General features: G+C 39.7%; 1 protein-coding gene across 12 annotated transcripts in view; it reads right to left on the reverse strand.

The window, feature by feature from the left end:
* Positions 1-5,599: 5,599 nt before the first annotated feature.
* Positions 5,600-20,644, reverse strand: part of LOC121949004 (mitogen-activated protein kinase kinase kinase kinase 4-like) — a 149,382-nt gene continuing 134,337 nt past the window's right edge. For 8 of the 12 annotated variants that reach the window (XM_088083602.1, XM_088083605.1, XM_088083601.1 and 5 more), the window contains 8 exons: positions 18,562-18,750; positions 17,372-17,515; positions 15,221-15,355; positions 13,137-13,237; positions 12,207-12,356; positions 10,872-11,031; positions 9,559-9,698; positions 5,600-8,715 (listed from right to left, as the gene is read on the reverse strand). In XM_088083602.1, the coding sequence (XP_087939728.1) occupies positions 8,632-8,715; positions 9,559-9,698; positions 10,872-11,031; positions 12,207-12,356; positions 13,137-13,237; positions 15,221-15,355; positions 17,372-17,515; positions 18,562-18,750 (1,103 nt within the window). In that variant the 3' untranslated portion in view covers positions 5,600-8,631. The remainder of the gene's footprint in view (positions 8,716-9,558; positions 9,699-10,871; positions 11,032-12,206; positions 12,357-13,136; positions 13,238-15,220; positions 15,356-17,371; positions 17,516-18,561; positions 18,751-20,644) is intronic. The other 4 variants (XM_088083600.1, XM_088083603.1, XM_042494591.2 and 1 more) reach the window with 1 other exon arrangement.

Consider the following 20,644-nt stretch of genomic DNA (forward strand, 5'->3'; position numbering starts at 1 on the left):
TTGCAGTTAAACTGGAGGAGTAGCTCAAAGATCACAGTGTGAGGTGACAGTTTCTGTATTGTTTCTTCAGCTTTGACACCTCATGATTAGTGACTATGGACACGCCCTATTTTTTCCTTAGAGAGTAGTACGTGAGCGTGTGCACATCCACCAGGAGAGCTAAAATTTGGTATTGCAGTGAGTAGAAAGCAGGTGCAGCGTTAGCAAAGTAAGGAGCTTTTAGGTGACAGTAGATTCCTGCTACCTCTGAAGGTGTAGACTTGAGCTGGTTTCTGGTTTGGATCTTTTCTACTGAAGGTTTTAAAGAGATACTCTCTCCGACTGTCATTTGTCTGCGTCCATGCATGCCGTGTTGCAAGGGCAGTAGAGACACAGTCCCCAGTGTGAAGACAGACAGGGACAGAGCGTAGCGTAGTGAGTTTCGTGGAGTCCACCAGCAGTGTGTCAATGACATTATGTCTGCAGTGCTGTTTTTCTCCGTCCTCCACGCGGCTCTACATCCCACTGGGAGCATCTGTGAGCGTTTCAGAAGCAGAGCGTCCTGCCGGCTGATACTGTAGACTTGCTGAGATTGTGCCAGTTTCATCATTTTTCCTTGATTCAGTAGCAATTTGTCCTTATTTTTGTGATTCTGCCATGACTGAGTGGGCTACGTATTTAAATGCTTTACTGTTATTGATGTTTTGTCTTTCTTTTTTCTTCGGGGTCGACCGTTATCTGTTTTTGAGGGTGATGAGTTTTAGTATTTAATGAGACTGATAACCCACATATGGATCCAATTTTTATTTACAATAAAAATGAAAATCTTTGCATTAATATTAACTATTTGGTATATAAAAAACACCAACACAAACTTGTGACCCTTAGTTTTGACCCACTTTGATGTGCTTCGGCCTGCAGTCCCGCCATGAACGAAGAAGATAAAAAATAGTTTGAAAAAAAAAAAAGCAAAAAAAAGCATCAACGTTTGCTCAAGTTGTCTGGCTGACTCAGTGGGAGAAATTCTCTTTGTTGCGCTGTCATTACAAATCGTCAGCCTACTTGCTGGAGCTGTTAAATTTCATAGGGAGTAGATCACTGTTGTAATTGACTGTTTTCCAGTTAATAGTCAGACGTCATGCATTTCCTTTGAAACAGTGATAACGTCATATTGACAGTGATTTGGACAGGTGTAGTAGTGCTTAACAAGAACTCAGCAGGTTACCTTTTTTAATTGTACTTCGAGTGAAATAGTTTGTGATCTGCATCAAATCCTCCCTGCTCCGGTGAACCTCCCTGACTGTTGATAAAAAGCAGTAAAATTCTTGCACAATTATCTCATGTAATTGACTCTGAAGCACACTACACCTGAAGAAGAAAAACTTCCCCGTATAAACAGACGTCTAAAAACTGCCGTGTAATAGCTGTGTGACTCACTGCTCGGTCATCTCCCTGCGCAGAAACTACGGTGTCCCCCTTCCTGCATTCTCGTGGATTAGTCACTGTGGCTGGCATATTAATCGTGAGACGGCATTTTCCAATACATACATACTCGTGCAGATGACATAAAGGCTCTTCAATGATGCAAACAAGGGTGGCATAGTTGTCATGAAACAATCCTATAACTGGGTGAGGCTGCAGGTCGGGTCTTGTGGTTTCACACTTTATTCAGCGTGAGGCAAAGCAGAGAATTTTACTTTGTTTAGATTTGTATTCGGCCTATTTAGATTCACAGCGATTGATTACAAGCAGAGCCGGCACTAGTAAACAAAAGCCACATGACTCAGTGTTATCTGCTTGAAACGACAGAGATTTGGTAAAAAGGGGGCACTCTCTCTGTGTGTGTGTGTGTGTGTGTGTGGCCGTGTGTGTGTCCATGTCCATGTTTCAAATATTTCAGAGATTCAATTTCATCATCCATGGTCTTGCACTCTCATTAGGAATTTAAAACAAAAGATAATCCAATAACAAATGAAAAACTTTTCCTACTCAGACATGTGAAGAAATACAAGCAACACTTTCGACACTCAGCTCTGATCAGATTTCCATTAATGCGGATTATTTGCCTTCTGCTGCCCATAAACAATCTCAGCAAAACCTGCTTTACAGCTGTCATAAACGGAGACAGAGAATCTAAGAAGAAAAAGAAAACAGCAAAAATATCACACGACTCTTGCAGCAGAATCCAAGTTATTTCTTTCAGTTGCATCGTCCTAAAAACATGCATTTTTTGTAAAAAGCGTGTTTGGGAAGTGCTGAGCGTGGGACTCGATACGTGAGACTTAGAAGAAGATTAAAGAAAAGATTACAGTGCACAAGTTGTGCAAGCTTTTGAGAAAAATAGTTTTGATAGTTTTGCTGTTATTACACGTGGACCCCTTTTACTCCACTTTTTCGAATAATCTCAGTTTTTGGATTCTTCGTTAACTGTAGAGGTGCGCCACAAAAGTTCTCTTCACTAATGGCTACATGGCGTGAGTATCATAAAAAAAGATAATTTTGTGGGTGTTTGTGAGTATTCCTTTAAATTTGAACTAAGGAAAGGCTTCAAACACACATACACACACATGTGTGTGTGTATGTTTGTGTGTAAGATTTCCCTTCAATTCAAATAATATTACTTTTACCCATTACAATCGCAATGAGTATACATTTTTTGTAATTAATTATTAAAAAGAAAAGTATATTAGTGTTTGGTAATGGGCTTTTTTAATACATTATTTGTTTGGATGTTGACCAGAAAAAGAAATGGCAGCTAAGGCAAAGATATGAATGTATATATTTTTTTAAAAAATCAATCCATGTTCTTGTTATGGATCAAAACTTTGTTTCCCAATAAAATTTGAACCTTTTCATAATAACATTTACAGAATTTTAAGCCTTAGTGTACAATACTAGTAAAATAAGAGGAACTTTCCTAAATGCATCTTCGATACCGTAGCAATAGTCAGAGGAACAAAAAATAGGACTTTTTTTTGTTTAATGAACAAAAATGTGCACAGTTATGATACAAAAAAAGTTACAGAATACATACCCAAAAAAAGTAAAACATCAGCCTTAAATTGGATTTTTAATAGTTTTGGTACTTTGATACTTTTGAATGTATAACTAACAGAAGATTTTTTATTGGGGGAAAAAAATAAATGTAAGTATTATTTTTGTCGACCTTAGTTGACAGTCTGAACTGTGTTTCACCTCAGCTCATTCTGATTGTGTCTGAGCCTGCAGGAAGTTTTATCATTAACGGAAATAAGTGTGTTCATTATCGTCTTTCTTGCTGGCGGTACAATATGAGCAATAAACCGGCCAAACAGACCTTTGAGACACAATAGCAGCGTTCCTCCCATATCTTTAACACAAGCAGGTCAAAAGGTGACGGACGCAGAACATTCCAGTCATTAAACTGACAGCCGATTGAGAAAGAGAAAAAAAGGTTTCGTATTTTGGGAACTCTCCAGATCAGCTCACCACCTGTGATGTCCTGACACCCAATAACAACGGACATATGACTAAATGTTTAGACAGACCTCTTTTTCTTTTCATCCGCTGTGGAGTTCACCTCCCGGCTGTGCAACATATCTGTATATTACGCCATTAGTCAAACGGGACAGATTCCTGTTCAGGAACAATCAATCAGCTGGAGAGCAGAACGTTTTGTGCATCTCTGTTCTACATAGTTCCTCTTATGTTGTTATTAATTTTGCATATAGTGCAAATAATGCATCCTTCCCTCTCTCTCTCTCTATGTATCATTTTTCATTTATTACACTAATTTTATTGTTCTTTAAACAGGACATTGTTGCACATCCGTCCTCATCAGTCGCTCTCCCACCACCATGTTTTCATTTCATTTCAGCACGATGTCGAATGCTGTAAAGCTCTTTGAGGCGAATTGTGATTTGTGAAATTGTGATTTCTAATTAAAATTGACTTGAATTGAATTGACTCTAGGTGACAGCCAAAATGCAGGTATCGACAGGTATTAGCTTTAAAGTTAAATATTGGATCTCGGCTAACATGTTTTACTTCTGCCAATGTCACAGACCTTTTTTTTGACAGAGTGAATACTATTATATGTCTCTCTCTCTCTCTGTATATATATAACTGTTGGGTGGGGCAAAAAGTAGATGTATCAATATCATCAGTTATCAGTCAAATTAGTTTTTTTTTATATGGGCATATCCGATTTCAGCAAAAATCCAATATGGCACATTCCTACTAAAAAAGGTCAGATTTCTACATTGGCAGCATTTTAAAATCTTAAAGTCTGCATATTTTAAAGATGAGATAAAATGAGAAAGTGTCTCACAGGTAACTACAAAAAATAGATGGCATTGTTTCGTTACCAAGTATGACAAAAATCAGGCTACATGTACTCAAATAGAGCAGTTTCTAACACTGAAATAACCTTACCACAAACCTTACAGAAAACAAACATGACTAGATTAAACTTAACCGCACTTTAACCAAATGACATAACTGTTACTGAAATGTCTGTGCACATTTCACGTTTTTCACCGTCTGGTGCAAATTGGAGATCCAGTCACCAGAGAAACTGTAGGCATTGTTTGTTTCTGTAAACCACTGATACATTTGTACGTTATTATGCGTTGGATATGTTAAACAGTTAACGTGTTGACATGTTGAGGCACAAAGCCCATTTGGTTATGGTCAGGAAAAAATCATGTTTTGGCTTAAATTACCCAGTTTTGGTGGCACTATCCTGGCTGAAAACACAAACCCTTTTTATGGCACTATTCATGGTGAAAACAGTGATAGTTTAATGAAAAACACAGAAGTTTGGTTGCTAAAATGCCACTGTAACCGCAGCAATGACTTGTTAAAAAACAACCAGTTTTTGCTGTTTGCTGATCTCAAACAGTCGTCTGCAGCTTGGTAGGCGTCTCTTCTTGGTGTCATGCCATCCACCATCCCCACCGCCCCATCACAAAGTCACCTCATACACCATGTTACTTTGGAAATGTTGATATGAGACATGAAAATGTAACAAATCTGTGGTTTGCAAAAACATACATTTATTCTGGCAACTGGTGAAATTGGAGATGATTGCCATCATCTGATAAAAAACAAAATAGTTGATTTGATAAGTGGATTTTTCATATATGACCATGTTTGAATTTAGTGAAGCCTCTAAATAATGTATAAAATGTCTCCTCCGGGAAACAAGCTGCTCAACAAATGCCCTTTACATCAGACATGCTCATTACTTCTCTTTTTCGCCCAGGTGCACACTCATACAGAGATCAGACATATTAACTCAACAGGATGGATTCAACAAACATTTGCAACACAAATAGTTTTTTTTAAGCAACTCTGTGTGGCCAATTTAAATTCACAGTGCAGTTTACGTGTGATATTGTGTGAGTATCGTTTAAGTGATCGTGGGTTTATGTGAAAACAAACAGCTTTAAATGTCATTGCCATGGAAATATGTGGTTATTAAAGGAAAAACTTTTGAAATTGACCAAAATCTGCAACTGATGTGTCAGAAGTGTTAGCCAACACGTGTTACAACATGTCTGTTTTCAACATGTTTGCATGTGTGTTTGAGGAAGAAGCAGCAGCAGTGACCTTTTCAGAAACAGAGGACAGACTCGTCTTTTAAAATTACTTTTAAAGTTTATTCAAAGAAAAAAACCTTCAGGAAAATACATGACTTCCTGTCATACACAGAGAGGACATAAGTTAGAGTAGCATGGCAGCAAGAGCGGAGGAAAAACACCTCGCCTCACGTCCAAGCCTGCAGGGAACGTTACTGCAATGTTTCCACGTTTGAAGCAGCGCTATGAGAATACCTGAAATGAACAACACGCGTGTTCTTTATTGTTTTGTAAGTAGGTTATTTAGTGGGGTAAGGGGGGGGAGATGACAAAAAAAAGAAAATATCCAATAAAAACCGGGCTCAAAAAGCAAAAACAAAGAATTTAAAGACGCATATGCATTAAACATAAATATCGTGATGCACATTAGTGTAACAAAACATTGCCTCTGTAAACATTTTCTCCACCTAAGGTGAGCGTAATAATATTAAACCACCGCAGTCGCATATTTACGTGTACATAGACTTACAGAAACAACAGAAACTATTGTTAAGCTTTCCGACTAGCTCTAAAACTTAAGAATACACAATGCTTCAAGTGATTTTTTTTATTTTTTTAAAGGATTTCCAAGTAGTGGTTTTCATAACAATAGGTTTACACGTTTTTAAATGCTGCCCTCTTGGCACTTTTTCCAATGTGAGTCGTCGAGCGACCGCTTTTTCTCATCAGATATCGATTCATCTCTCGTCCTTTTTTAGCCCATTAAGAATATCAATAATAACCACAATGTTTTCATGAAGTCAGTACAGCCACTCATCAAGGCCTTGATGCAATTAGAGACACACACTGGGTACTACTGCACACACAGACCTCAGACGACACGGCATTTGGGGGTCCGAACAGCTTCTCTGTAAAAGGGGAGGAAAGAGTTTGTGACAGAAAGTGTTACCGAATGACCGACAGTAACCTTTAACATGTCAAAAACACGGCCCACGTGTGTGATTGTTATCGTCAGGGGGGAAACACACTCAAGGTGAACTTGTTTGTGACCTGACATGTTTGGACACGAAGCGAAGAGCACAAATCAGACTCCTTTGTCCCCCTTTTTTAATCAATGTGCAATCTTTCAGAGTCGCTGTGGAAACGGAGGAAAATCCAGCTCAGGTGATCGATGCTGCAGTTTGCTGCCCAGTCTTTCACATATACAGACAACTTAAATATAACAGCCGTAGCAGGAAGTGTGAGGGGGGGCGCAGATTAGAGAAAACAACTCCTTCCCGAAAAAAGTGGGTTTCCGTCTTCAGTTATTTTCAGCCGAGTGAGGAAAAAGTTCTGCTCCGTGTTGCTCGTTTTGTGACAGGAACACTAAAATCCAGAGTCTGAGCGTCGTAAGGTTTGATGGGAAAGAGCGCCAGAAAAACTCTCCTCAGCTGTGACGCACTCTGAGCTTCTGCACAGAGTCTCACAGCTGTGGGAAGGTTGCGAAATACAGAATGCCGCCACCCCCCCGGAAAATATCTACACCCGACGTAGAGGCTCCGCTGCTGCAGCTTTCAATCGTATTAACTCGAAAAATTAAACACCTAGGATTGATCACTTGACAAGATACAAAGTAAAAACATCATCTCATGCCTTGGACCACCACACAGTAATAAGTCTTTCTACATTCTTGACACTTAGTGCATTGCATTCATACAAATGATACAAATGAAAAAATGATTTGAAACGGAAGATAGGGAGGGAAAAACTCCTGCTGACCATGCGTTTACCTCTGCCACGAAATTCGTCGATGACACTTAACTCTCCGACACACATACTAAACTTTCTCCTCGACTTTATCGCTCCGTTATTTGATCTTTTTTTTAATATCTGACTATTCACAGCAGTTCTCTTGTGGAGAGATGGCTGACCTTCCTACCCCGAGATGGTGTAGGAAAAACAGGACCACTGACACTATCTGGAAGATTCAATGAACTTTTTATTGTACATAGACACCTTTAATCTTAATTTTTTTGGACCACACCCACATCACTTTCCCCTCAGACAAACACACCTCCTGTGGGTTCAGAGTAAAAGCAAGCAAACTGTGGGTGGATGTGCGTAAATCTTAAAAAACAAGGTAAAAGACACTCCACATAGTTACACTTATCTTCAAGGAATAATAATAATAATAGTAATAATTCAAAAAATACTATTCTGAAATCCATCTGCTTCTCTCTTTTTCTCTCTCTCGTCCCCCTTTTTTTAACAGCACCTGTCCAAACAACACAATACTTCAATGACACACACACGCCCACCTGTCGAGTCCCATCAATCAGACTTACAGTAGAACCTTAAATATCGAGGCGCCTCTCGCCTGCTTGTCCCTCCGGCTCCGTGGTTTTCACACACCCCCCCCGGCTGTCAGTCTCGACCTCTAACCAGCACGTCAGCAGTAATTGGACCAAACAGAAGTACATTTACACACACTACTGTAGCATTAATACAACAGACTCCTGCTCCGCCGGCCCCATGTAACGCTCGTAAAAAAGGGCGGCGGGCGGGAACACGGGGCAGAGGGGGGACCCTCTTACGAGAGGCAGACCAGCAGAAGGTAGTAGCAGTAGTAGTAATAATAGTGGTAGCAGTACGAGTAGTTAGAAGACCTCAAGCTTACTGACCAGCCCAGGAGCACGGAAAAATGACGCAGAGGTACAAAGATCAATCCCATCGCAATCTGATGAGCACCAAGAAAACTGAGAGGGGAACAAAGAGAAGTTTGCCCCCTTTGTCTTGATTCACATTTAATTTACTTCCTTTTCACGTATTAATTAATTTCATCGCTTCATGTGTTTCAGGGGGCGACGACTCGCCGCCACGTCGCAGGCAGCTCCCCAGAGCTCTGACGCAAAGCAAGGCTGCAGCTCCGGAGGAAAAGGTGAAGAAGCCATCGCCGCTTCGAAGGGCTGGTTGGTTGCTGATTTTGTTAGCTTTTGGTTGTCCGAGGGCTGACGAGACATCGACGGTGGGTTCTGAGATCCAGTGTTAGCGAGGGTGGAGGACAATGAGGAGGATGAGGAGAAGGAGGAGGAAGAGGGCAGAGCGTCGACCTCTACCAGCTGAGCAGGTTGCTGCGACCCAGAGTCATGAAGTAGACCTGGCTGGAGCCACCGGACCGAACGGAGGCGAAGAACACCTGCAGAGGGGAGACAGACAGACAGACGGCGATTTTAATACAAGGTACAGTCACACTCTCATGTGACAGGTTTCCATTAACCCTCAAATTGCGCAAATTGACATTATGAATATAAAATACGCCTATGTCAATTAAAAAAAAACCATTGTAGACAGACCTCTTTATTTTCGTGTGTTTATTCATACTGACAATATAATTACTGAAACTGACCAAGAAGGGGCATCCTCAAAAATATTTCTGGAAAGAAAACTCATTCCCAAACGCTGCAGTAGTCAAAGCTCACATCATTTCCCGCACATAGTCAGTTAAAGAACCACAGAGAGAAAAAAAAGACTTTCATCTCCCACTCTTTACTTCTCGTTAGTCCAAACAGGCCAGCAGAGCCAAGAGAAGGGAGAAGAGAAACTGGAGCAGTTTGAAGTTACTTCCACAGCAGACGGCTGAGCAAACAGAGTGACTTCAGAGGACCTTTGGGGGAGTTTTACCGAGTTACATTCAACGTGTTTGAGGCTGTGGGTGGAAATCAGTTTGAGGTTTGGACGGTTAATAAGCTTCACAGTAACAGACATTGAAGGTGCCTTCTTTTTTTTGCATATAGACATTTTAATGTTGAACAAAAAACGGAAGCAGACTGCAGCATAAACTTAAAATCTGTCACCTAATTCACTTTGTTCAGTGCGAGGATCTGAGACACTGCGTCCTCTGAAACGCCCTGCAGTGAGTCAAACGTCGCAAACAAACAAAAAACTTTCACACCATTTTCGCCCCCAATCTCAAGTAAAGTTACTGACACCAGCACAGGCGAGATCATGGTGTGTTTAAGTGTCCACATGGATTTCTCACCTTGTCATTTCTTTCACAGAGGAACTTGAGTCTCTGGGCTCTCTTGTGCATGAAGACGCCGTCCAGATGGCCGGTCTCCACCGAGCGGATCTCTATGGCCTTCTCTCCCCAGCCCATGATCTGGTTGGAACGAATGTAGGCTGCAAAGAAGGTAATTAAGTCAATCAATATTTACTGATTGCTCCACAGCCTTTTTTGTGTGTGTGTGTGTGTGTGTGTGTGTGTGTGTGTGTGTGTGTGTGTGTGTGTGTGTGTGTGTGTGTGTGTGTGTGTGTGTGTGTGTGTGTGTGTGTGTATTTTCTTAGCAGCTCGATGGCAAATGATCAATGTAAATGGTTTGTGTAGGTGACATACAATAGCTGTGTGCATGTGTAAGCATGTTTTGGCTAATGACTTATCAATATTTCATCACGAAAAATTTGATTCATCAGAAATATATTTACACATAGGTTAAAGTAACAAACATCCAAACAAAAAGGTTATTTCTTGTTATTGTGTTGAGAATACGTGAAATGTGTCAGAGAGCTTTTAGCCACAGAGTTAGATTTCACGAAGACTGGGATCTTGCAGTGTCAGAGGTGGACAGAGGCTTCTGCAGCCCTTGAAAGAGTAGTGAGTATGAGAAGTGAGTATGCTACATGCTGTAGCATCTGATTCTGTGGCTAAAAACTCTCTGAAAATACATTTAAAAGACTGAAGTCTGACATTGTGTCAAAGTATTCTAGTGTATGGTACACATTAATCACTTATGGAGTGGCATATATTCTTATAAATGCATGAAAATGATTACACTTTACTTAACACCTACAGTGAAACCTTATGATGAAGCATAAATTATTATAAATGCGTCAATATGTACCTCACTTTACTGAACACATACAATAATGATACTGTTTTGATACTGATAATTATGATACTGCATGTACTGTTATAGCACACTATCAGTCCTTATTACAGTTAATTGTTGATGTTTGAATAAATGAGTATAGATATTTATAATGCATTATAAGCTCCATCATTCAGCCTCTAATGTAAAGTCAAAAGCATCCATAAGTCATGTCTATAATGTTGTATGTATGTTTTTGAGTGTAGTCATAAAGCATTATGAATGCATTATAATTCACTATGAATGCTGCCATAATGCAGTATAGACGTGGTCTTTCTAAAAAGTATTACCAAGATTTCTTTAATAACTTATTCTAAAGTTGTTTTTTTAATAAGTTACCACTGAACGGGCGTTTTGCTTTTTAAAATTTAGAAATGTCATAAAAGTAAAAAAGTGTGTTTGTGTAGTTTTGTCTCGAGCGACTCACCCACTGATGTTGGCATCTCCCCCCACTGCAGCACTACATCCTTGGTGATGCGTCCATAGGTGTTGACGTAAACGCCCTCGTCCTCGTAGCACACCAGCAGCTCGATGCCGTCAGTGTTGGGCAGGATGATGATGGCGTGAGACTGGATGCTGGTCTGGATCTGCAGGGACACACAACATGACGGCATGGTGAGAATGATATGTTGCAATGTTGTGAGATTTTTACAGTAAGATAACCGTCTCAGAAAATATGCGGTTTCAACGTATTACAGAATTATTATTACTGTCAATTACAATGAACTTAACTTACTAAAAAAAACCTTCTGTTTTAATTACTATAAACAAATGTTTCATTCCTATCAATAAAACCTTTTTTTAATTAATATGTTTAAAGTAACTCAAATTAAGGTAACATTCTCCATCCAGTTTCTTTTTTTTCAGTTCTGTAGATAAGCAAATGTACAACCGTCAATTTTCATAACTGCTGCATAATTTGAAACCAGGGTTCCTGCGGATCCTTAAAAAGTCTTAAAAGGCATTGATTCATTAATCTAAAAATAAGTCCTGAGTTGGTATTGAAATTACTTGAATCAATCTTTCAAAAATCAGACGTGGCAAGTAGGATTTTATCAAGCTTTTTTTTCTGACGCTGCGTTATAAAATCTCAAAATAATTGGTAATATCTATTTTTAAAATGGATAATTTAAAAAAATCCTCTTCTTAAATTAGTCATGATGGGAATCAAAGCAGTTGAATCTCACATGCGCAGTGAAAAACAAAAGTGCCAGATATTTCTTGCTTCGATTAGTAAACCTAAAACGATGCTTACAGCATACTTTATTCATGGTCTTCCATGTGTTTCACTCTTTTTTTTTTCAACATTTGACACAATTAATCTAACTTTTGAACTGGGCCAAAGGTATGTCACTTGCTTTATGTCACACTAAACATTTGGGCTAAATAAAATTTTCCTTCAATTTTGGTAACTAGAAAATTATCTTAAAATTTATTCCAAGTGGCATTAAGAAATCCTAAATCTAACTGCTAACTGTTATCTAACAGCTGCAGGAACCCTGTTTGAAACCCATATATTGCTGCAACCCTGAATAATACTGATGAATTTCTTTGACTATTTTCCGAAATAATTTATCTATGATCAACTACAGCTGCAGAGCAACATGTGAGACAAATTTCAAATAGTTGAATTAATTGCTAATAACTCGAATCTTAGCAAAGTTTGCTCATTATTAAGGCCCTAAAAATAGCAACAGTAAAAGTAGATGTTCAATCTGAGTAACATCAGCGTGTCAGATATTAAGCGTGTGTGTGTTCTTACGTGTGTAGGCAGGTAGATGTCGTAGACGGCCCCGGAGTCGACGTCCACGGCATGGAAGCCTGAACATGAGCCGTAAATGACCTTTAACCTCTGACCTTCCTCCACCGTCAGGTCGACCAGCAGGGGCTTGTGCACCAGGTCACCGAAAGACTGAAGGACGCAGGTCAGAAAAACAGGTTTTAACTCTTGTGAAGTCGGCCAGCAGAAACTCGAGCGTCAGATCAGTAAATATTTGCCCGAGCGGAGGGTATGCTTTGTGAGGGTCCAAGGACGGAGACACATGTTGTAAAGCCCTCTGAGGCTAACTGTCATTTGTGATATTGGACTTTATCGATCAAATTGAAATTTAATTAAAATTATTATTGGAATAAAAATCCCTTTGGGTGATGCTTTGTTATTGGGCTACAATGAACTTTGACTTGACAAATCTGTAAAGCACTTTGGGTATGAAATGTGCTATACAAACAAACGTCCCCTGCCTTATCTAAATGTACAACGGAGGATTAGGGCCATGTTAAATGAACTTTTTTTTTTTTTTAAGTAAGATTCCAAGAATAAAGTTGTAGTTTTACAAGAAAAAGTCCAAATATTATGAGAATCAACTGGTAATATTACGAGGATAAAGTGGTTACCTCTTTATCCTCTAAAACTTTTAATATTACGACTTTTTTCTCATAATATTACGACTCTATTCTTGAAGTCTCAAAAAAAAGTTTTTTCCTCAATGTGGCCATAAAACTCTGTCCTACATTAGAAAAGCAAACTATGCAAACATTTTTTACAGTAAATCTGTAGTTAAAACAAATAATACAAATCTCTAAGAACCTGCTTTAAACCATCTAGATAACACAGTGAAGAAAAAAACCTTAAAAACTTAAAACCCAGTATAAAAATACATCACTCTCAAGCTGAGCCAGTTGACTGACTCACCTTGAAGGCCATGAACTTGTGGTACGGTTTGGGCGCCCAGGCGTAGACCTCCACTGAGTTCTTCAGAGCCAGAACCAAGAATTTGATCCTCTCGTATTTGACTGGGGAACAAAAACCAAAACAAAACTTCAGAACATCATGAAGAAGCATAACTGGCATCGGGGGGAAACCAGCATTAAATTATTGGTCTTTCTGTTTGTTTGCTTTTGTTTTTGTAGCCACTTTGGTAGTTTTTACATCATCATCAATTTCAGTTTTGGCGGTGACACCTTACTGTAATCACATTACATTTGTGTGTTATGCAGTAATGTAACTTGCTCATTTTGGACTCTAGTCAAAGTTTGTTTCAGAGTTTTTGGCTCGTTAAGTGCAGTTAATTTGCATATAAACATGTTTTATTTTTTCCCCTCTAGAATCTGTTGTTAGGAAGACTAATCTTTTATTATTTTATCTGTTGATATTTTATTTTTATTTTATTTTATTTAATATTTGCACTGGGAGGCGTTGGGAAGGCCAACCCCTTTTATTTTGTTTTCATCAATTGATAGCCAAACATAAATTAAATATTTTGTATATGTCATTTTTAAGACAGGGATTTGTGCTGAAATGTCTGCAGATTTTGAGTTAACTGTCAGTGGAACAACAATACATCTCAGGCGATGTTACTGCAAAAGTCATGTAATGAGGTGAGTAAAACCACTTTCAACGAAGAGTAAATAAGTAACACGTTACTCTTCTGAGTAACAAGTAATGAGTGATACAGTATTATATTTTTGAGAAATCATTTTTGAAATTCTCTTCTTATCTCATTAGTAAAATAAAGAGACAGGCAGAATACTTTTTTATGATTCAGTGTCCTCGTGGTAATTTAAGTTTTGCTTTTAAAAAGCAATAAAAATCAAATTAAACTTATTTTCATTTGGATTTTGTGACACTGTGCATGATTGGGTAATTTCCTTTCCTGCTGCAATAACCAGTGCACAGAAAAATGCAAACAGTCATTAAGTAACACAGTAAATGCTACAGAATGCGTCTATTTTATTTTAAATTTTAATTATTATCTGATTTTGATCTGGGTTATTTCCAGTTTTTTATATTTAAATAAAAATGATAATTTCATTTTTATTTATTTTTTTTTATTTTAAAGTGGGGGGGGGGCAACTAGTGGCCATTTAGAATTTTAAAAATGTATCTTAGTTTTCAAAATTTCATGACATTGCTCCATTTTGCTAAAGAAATTATAGTTGTGCGTTAACAAGTATTTATTTGAATTTAATATTTCTAATGTGTGGTAAATTTTGAATCATCAGCGGGCAGCAGTCACAGAAATCTGTGCAGAGTTTTGGATGTTTTCTAACAAATCCTGATTGAATCTTTTCCTTGGAAAGCCCTGTACTTTCCACTGGCGTTGTTCAAACTGCCAACTATGAATCAAATATTTAATCTGACAAGAAACCAATGCGCACGCCTGAATAAAACTTCTCGACAGGAAATGGATTTCATGACTGGCAGCTCTGATCAATGTTTAGGGGTTTCCAACAGGAAGTTCTGATCTCCGCTCAGTGGCTCTACCATCAGCAAGGACATTCTGAATTTTAGACAGGTTAGTGTAGTTACATGCCCTCTCGGACGTCCTAACCGCATTCTTACTTAATCAAGGGCTTTCCTTCCATCGTTTATCTGTAACATGCGTGCCCACGCAAACTCACTCTGTATCTCAAACTCAGTTTGTGACGTTTGTAAACTTCAGAGTCCCCCTTGTGAATCCAGACGGGTTTATTTCTGACAGGAAACTTGTATTTGTAATAAAGCAGTGACAGTTAGACCAGATAACGCTGCTTTCAGGTTAGAAAGAGCAGATTATTTAGCAGCTGCGATATATTTCGGCTACAGGGAGCATTTGATTTAACTTCATTTGGCATCTATGACTGTGTACAAAGACACACCTACAGCCCCTCTTGTGTCAGCAAGACTAAATATTTTGCACTGGCAGACAAATAAAACTCAGGGCAGCTGTTTGAAAAATCCTAGCAGAAATACGGCTCTAATGCTGTTTAGAAACAAATTGTTTGATTGTGACCTACCGACTTTATAGTGGACGCAGCCCTCCAGGTCTCCCACGGTGGTCCAGCCCTGCTTCTTCTCCACCTCAGGGTCGTTGTGCAGGATCTTGTTCCTCAGCCAGGACAGGTAGTACACGCGCAGCTTGTTCTTCTTACCTGTTGCAAATAGACAGAGGTCAAATTAATTAATAATTATCTAAAAGGATCCACATTAGCTGATACCAATGATACTTGCCAGTCTTCCTGCAAAATTCAGTGCATCATATCATATAGACAGGCGTGTAAACATTCACATCGATCAGTCTATGAATTAGCCTTCAAGGCGTCACTGGAGAACAAGAACAGGTTGTGACTAACGCTGAACCATTGATCAGCTGCTTAAGTAATCCAGTCGTAAATGAGGATTTTCTATTAAAGCATTAGATTTTTATCAGCTCAACATCTTTTTTTGAGATGAGTGACGAGACACACATTTCTAATGTTCTCTAAATTCCAAATAAAGCGAAGTTGTCTCTTAAATCCAAACACCTAAACACTGCCAACTTTGCATTTGTGACTTTGATGGTCTGCTGTGCACGTCGTCTGTCTGTGCAGACCCCGGTGATAGCTGCGAGCCAAAAACTCGACTGACCTCTTCAAATTTGGAAACAGAAACTAATGTGCACACATCCAGTCAAAATACACAGTATACACACTAGTCTGCAATGAGCATATTTTTTAAATTTGACATGTCTGAATGATTGCATCCTTAACTTCACTGTTGCAAAGATCAGTGTAGAAATGATGACTTCAATATCTTACGAGACGCTGTGGTGGGATTTTTGCATGGCTGTCATGTTTTGCAACATTTCAGGAAGTTGATGATTGTGTGGGTCAAGTTGGGACAAAACTGCATTCAAAGGAACACTGTGTTTTTATGTCTGTGTGTGTACACAGACTGAATATGTGTTACTAAACCCAAAAGGCACCAAGAAAGACACCTTCTTTCAAACAGTAGCTCATGACATCTGTGAATCTGGTGTCGTTTTCCTGCGTCCTCTCAAACATTTGTGCGTCTAGTGTTGGTGTGTAGTGTTGTGTATCATTTAGAAAAGAGCGGCAAATAGAACAATTCAACAATGTTAAGTATCACTCCTGCAGGTGATCTTTTTTTATCTTGGAGTGCACTTAAATTATGCACTGTTGCATTGGCATTTTGTGCAGCTGTTTATCCTCCTCTGCTGCTCTATCGACCACGTCCACTAACGTCAGAAGAAATCAGTGCATTTTTAATAAATTGAGACATGGACACACTTGTCATGGATGGCCACATGTTAACCGTGGGAGTCTTCTGGTAATCTGATTCAACATGTGGTATTACAAATTTTTTGCCAGCCTTTCAAACATCAGGGTGATATAACTTTCCATGACGTGTATTTTTGACATGTTGGCACCGCAAAATGAGTTCCGTGGAAGGAAATCGACGCGTGTTGCTCTGCGGCATTTCCTTCCATCATGGAAAGCTGGAAAGTGTGTCAGCGTTACATATCGTACACACACATGACGCGGGCTCACACAACTGAGATTTACTCAACATCCGTTTAGCTCAAAATATCTGTTGTGACACCCTGACTGCACACTGCTTCTGTGTGTGTGTGTGTGTGTGTGTGTGTGTGTGTGTGTGTGTGTGTGTGTGTGTGTGTGTGTGTGTGTGCGTGCGCGCAGTGTGAGAAATTGAGACACAGGAGAAGTAAGAAGGTAGATGCACTTTCAATCTGAGAAATCTTGGAACTCAATCATGTGTTCAAAAATATTTATGCAACAACAGATGCAGACACGCACATTTGTCTGAGAATACGTAGGCTGTAGCAGGTTTTAGTGAGTATTTGCAGGTGTGTGTGTGTGTGTGGGGGAGTGTGCACAAGTCAGGAGGAGAAGTACACCAGACAAAAAACTCACACAATTAAGAGTGACAGTGCAGTATCAGCTGACAGAGTGGGAAGAAATGAAACTGTTTTTTCAAATTAACTACATTTAGATTTATCTCTGTTATTGTGCTCTTACTTCTGTGCACGATTGTCTCATCTCATCAGTCCACTCCTCATCCCAGTGAGTGTAATTTAGCTGCATGAAGGTTTAAAATGTGTGTGCTTGTTCTTGTGCTTGAGTGTGTGTCTCTGTGTGTGTGTGTACCCGATATAGTGACCAGGACGTTGAGTCCCTCCAGGACGTCCATCTGCTGGAAGCGCCTCCGGTTAATCAGAGGATAAACTTTCCCCTGACCGCTGCGATCCAACAGCATCAGACCGCTCTCTGTTCCCACCAACAGGTTCACTCCTGCGCGCGCACACACACACACACACACACACACACACACACACACACACACACAAAGTTAGGAGAACAGCAACAACAGCTGTAAACAGTTTATCATATCTGCACAGACAGATGCAGTGTGTGTGTCTCTATCAGGACTTTGCTGCCACCAGGTGGTGAAAACTGTGATAACTCAAATCATTTAGAAAGATTTCGATTTATTAATGGACACTGAAAATACTGATTACAAACTCAATATTGGCACATTGTGTAGTAAAAACAAGTCATTATGCACTTTGTGTTGTGCAATGATTTGAGCCATAATGCACATTAAACCTGCTGCTGCCTTTTTATAGATATTTAAGACACACTTCATAATATCAATATTAATTTTTACACTTAGAGTTTTTTGTGATTCATTTTGTCATTATCTGGTTTTGCCTCGATTTTGTCTTGTCTTAATGTTTCAAATTTAGCTTTCATTTACATCAGGTCTTCACAAGGTCTGTGGATTATCCTGAGTTACTGGGTCATGATTTCTGGAAAGAGACATTGCTGTTGAGTTTTTTGGGGGGTGCTTTGAGTACCACAATCCGACACTCAGCAAATCAAATCAAAACCATCTAGACTGATAAAGCACTACCGATAAGAGAAAAAAAAAGTGTTTTAGGGTGAACTGACCTTTATATCAGTCTAAATCACTTAGATTGGGAGTGTAAAAGCAAACAGGGCGATTTCTGGAGTGCAAATGGTGTGTTCAACTTCTGACGATGGCAATAATGAGTCTCCTAAAAAGTACTGCATCAAATATCTCCATTAAATTACCAGAAGTTGTTAAAGTAAACCAGTAAGAGCCAACAGGTGACCTAACTCTAACAGTCATGACATTAATATTATTATAATATTATCATGTCCCCTTCCTGTCCCCCCTTCGTCTTCCAGACAACAATGATTTTCACAAAGCCGCACAAACATCAACAGTCAACTCACTGAGATGTTTTTCACGTCGTCATAATTATCTGGCAACACGAATGCAAATGCTAAAATTACTTTTTTTTTGTTCTTACCCCAGAGTGCAGCACACAGGATCTCAGAGTTGAACCTCTTCTTGTATTTGCGGATCTCTGGCGTGTCGCTCTGCGGGCGAGTGTTGACCGGGTTGACGTTGACCACGGAGCCCTTCCGAGACGGGTCGGCCCTCAGCGCCTCCGCCAGCCGGGCGTCGTTCCCGTAACCTAGAAGGTCAAAGGGAAGGGCTTAGGTAGGACGGTGAAGGATGTAGAATTTACCGGGCGGGGTGAGGGTCAGTCAAACGGTCAACATTAGAAAGATGGACGGATGTCCTTTCTTGGCTTTTGTTTTTGTAATTTGTAATTTATTTATTTAAAAGGGGACGGTTTACATAAACCCACATTTAAACAAATGTAAATGCACCCGAGTTAGCTCTGGAGCTAATTTTCATTGGTAGATCTTTGCCTGATATTAAAAGGCATCCTAAAATAACAATATATACAAAGGTTAAGACAAACAAAATTTTGATAAAAAGACACACAATAAAGTTAACCATGTATGAGTTCAGAACATACAACACAATTTAACAATATGAGCGGGTAAAATGCAAACAGCAGATGATGCTGGCACAGTAATTGTTAATCATCAGTGCGGGATGACGGTCATAAAATAGGCTCGGAAAATTGATTCAGAGCAAAGTCTGGAAACAAGAATAATTCAACCATAATCTGAGGGAAAGAATTCAGCAACTGAACGACTCAAATCATTAAAACTGAGATCCGAGCAAAAGATAAAAAAGTTTCTCGTTTGTCATATGAATTTGGACACATAACAAGCTCTGCAGCCTCAGAGAGCCTCCGCAGTCATGGCATCATAATATTTGATGGTATCGGTCTGACCGTTCTCGTCTCAGCCTCTTAAATTGCCATCTGGACTTTAAACATCAGCAGGAAAATCTAAACTCATCAAATCAGCGATTAAACGCAGACTGAACTGAGTGAGGTCAGCGACTGGTCACCAGCTGCAGCAGGTGAGGTAATGGATGTGAGTGCCAGAGTCCTCGGGACTGGAAAGATCTGGCCTCGATGATGGCCACTTCTCTGAGGGCTGATGGGAACAGGAGGACTGCCTTTGATAAGAAAGCTTTGTTTTTACAAACTGTGACCGCTAACGAGCTGCATGACCTCGGTGAGGCTTTCTGTTTGGTTTTCAACTTTTCTCTCAAAGTTTTCACACTCAGAATCGTCACTTCTGTTGCCCATTAAGAGAAACGGTTTTTGAAGTTTGATTGGATGGCTTGAAGCTGGGGTAGGCAGGTTTTTTTTTTTGGCCAAAAATCCCAAAATAAAGTTTGAGCATATTGTAATTCAAGTGGTCTGAAAGAACATTTGACTTCTGCTCCTCCTCTTGGCTGTTTTCAGGCTTTAGGAAATGTAAACTGTGATGGGACACTTAAGCTAATCACAGGTCATTTCAGAAAGAGGGCGTTCTTACTGGCTGTTCTCAAAATGCAGAGGCGCATGCACGTCTCCATTGAAAGCCTAAATCAAAGTTGGAGAATCTTAAAGAGAAAGTTGCTATTTCAGCATTGACATCAAATGCCCAGCCTGCAAAACAACCCAAAGAGGAAGAAAGACTTATCAAAAAGAGTCTAAAAGAGAGTCTGACAATAAAGCAAACAAAACGTTTTAGCATCGACAAAGCGTTTCAAAAATGGAGAGAAAATGTTGCGGATTGTTTAGCCTTCTGCAAACTGGAGCTAAAGGCTCACGGCTACAGATTCAAGTTTGGTTTTATGTAGCTAACTTTAGTGAGAGCTTCAGATCACAGCGTGTCCTCCGTCTCACTCCTCACAGCTACAGACCCTCAGCAGGAGAGCAGACAGCAGCTCCGAGTCCCCGTCCGAATATGAATCCAATCAATGCAAACCCAGAGGGACCGAACACCTCAGACTCTCCGCCGCATCAGCAGACTTTCTGTTGCCGTTACACAGATTAGACCCGGCGCTGCTGCTGCGGACACCAGCCGTCTGTGACACCTGGCACGAGAGCGTTTGTGACTGTGAGTTGGCTAACAGGCTATTTCTTGTCTCATCTGTGGTGCTTTAAACAGAGCGAGTCGGGCAACAGAGGGGCTGCG

Source organism: Plectropomus leopardus, chromosome 10, assembly GCF_026936395.1.
Source record: "Plectropomus leopardus strain MGB_pleo_1.0 chromosome 10, ASM2693639v1, whole genome shotgun sequence".
NCBI lineage: Eukaryota > Metazoa > Chordata > Actinopteri > Perciformes > Serranidae > Plectropomus > Plectropomus leopardus.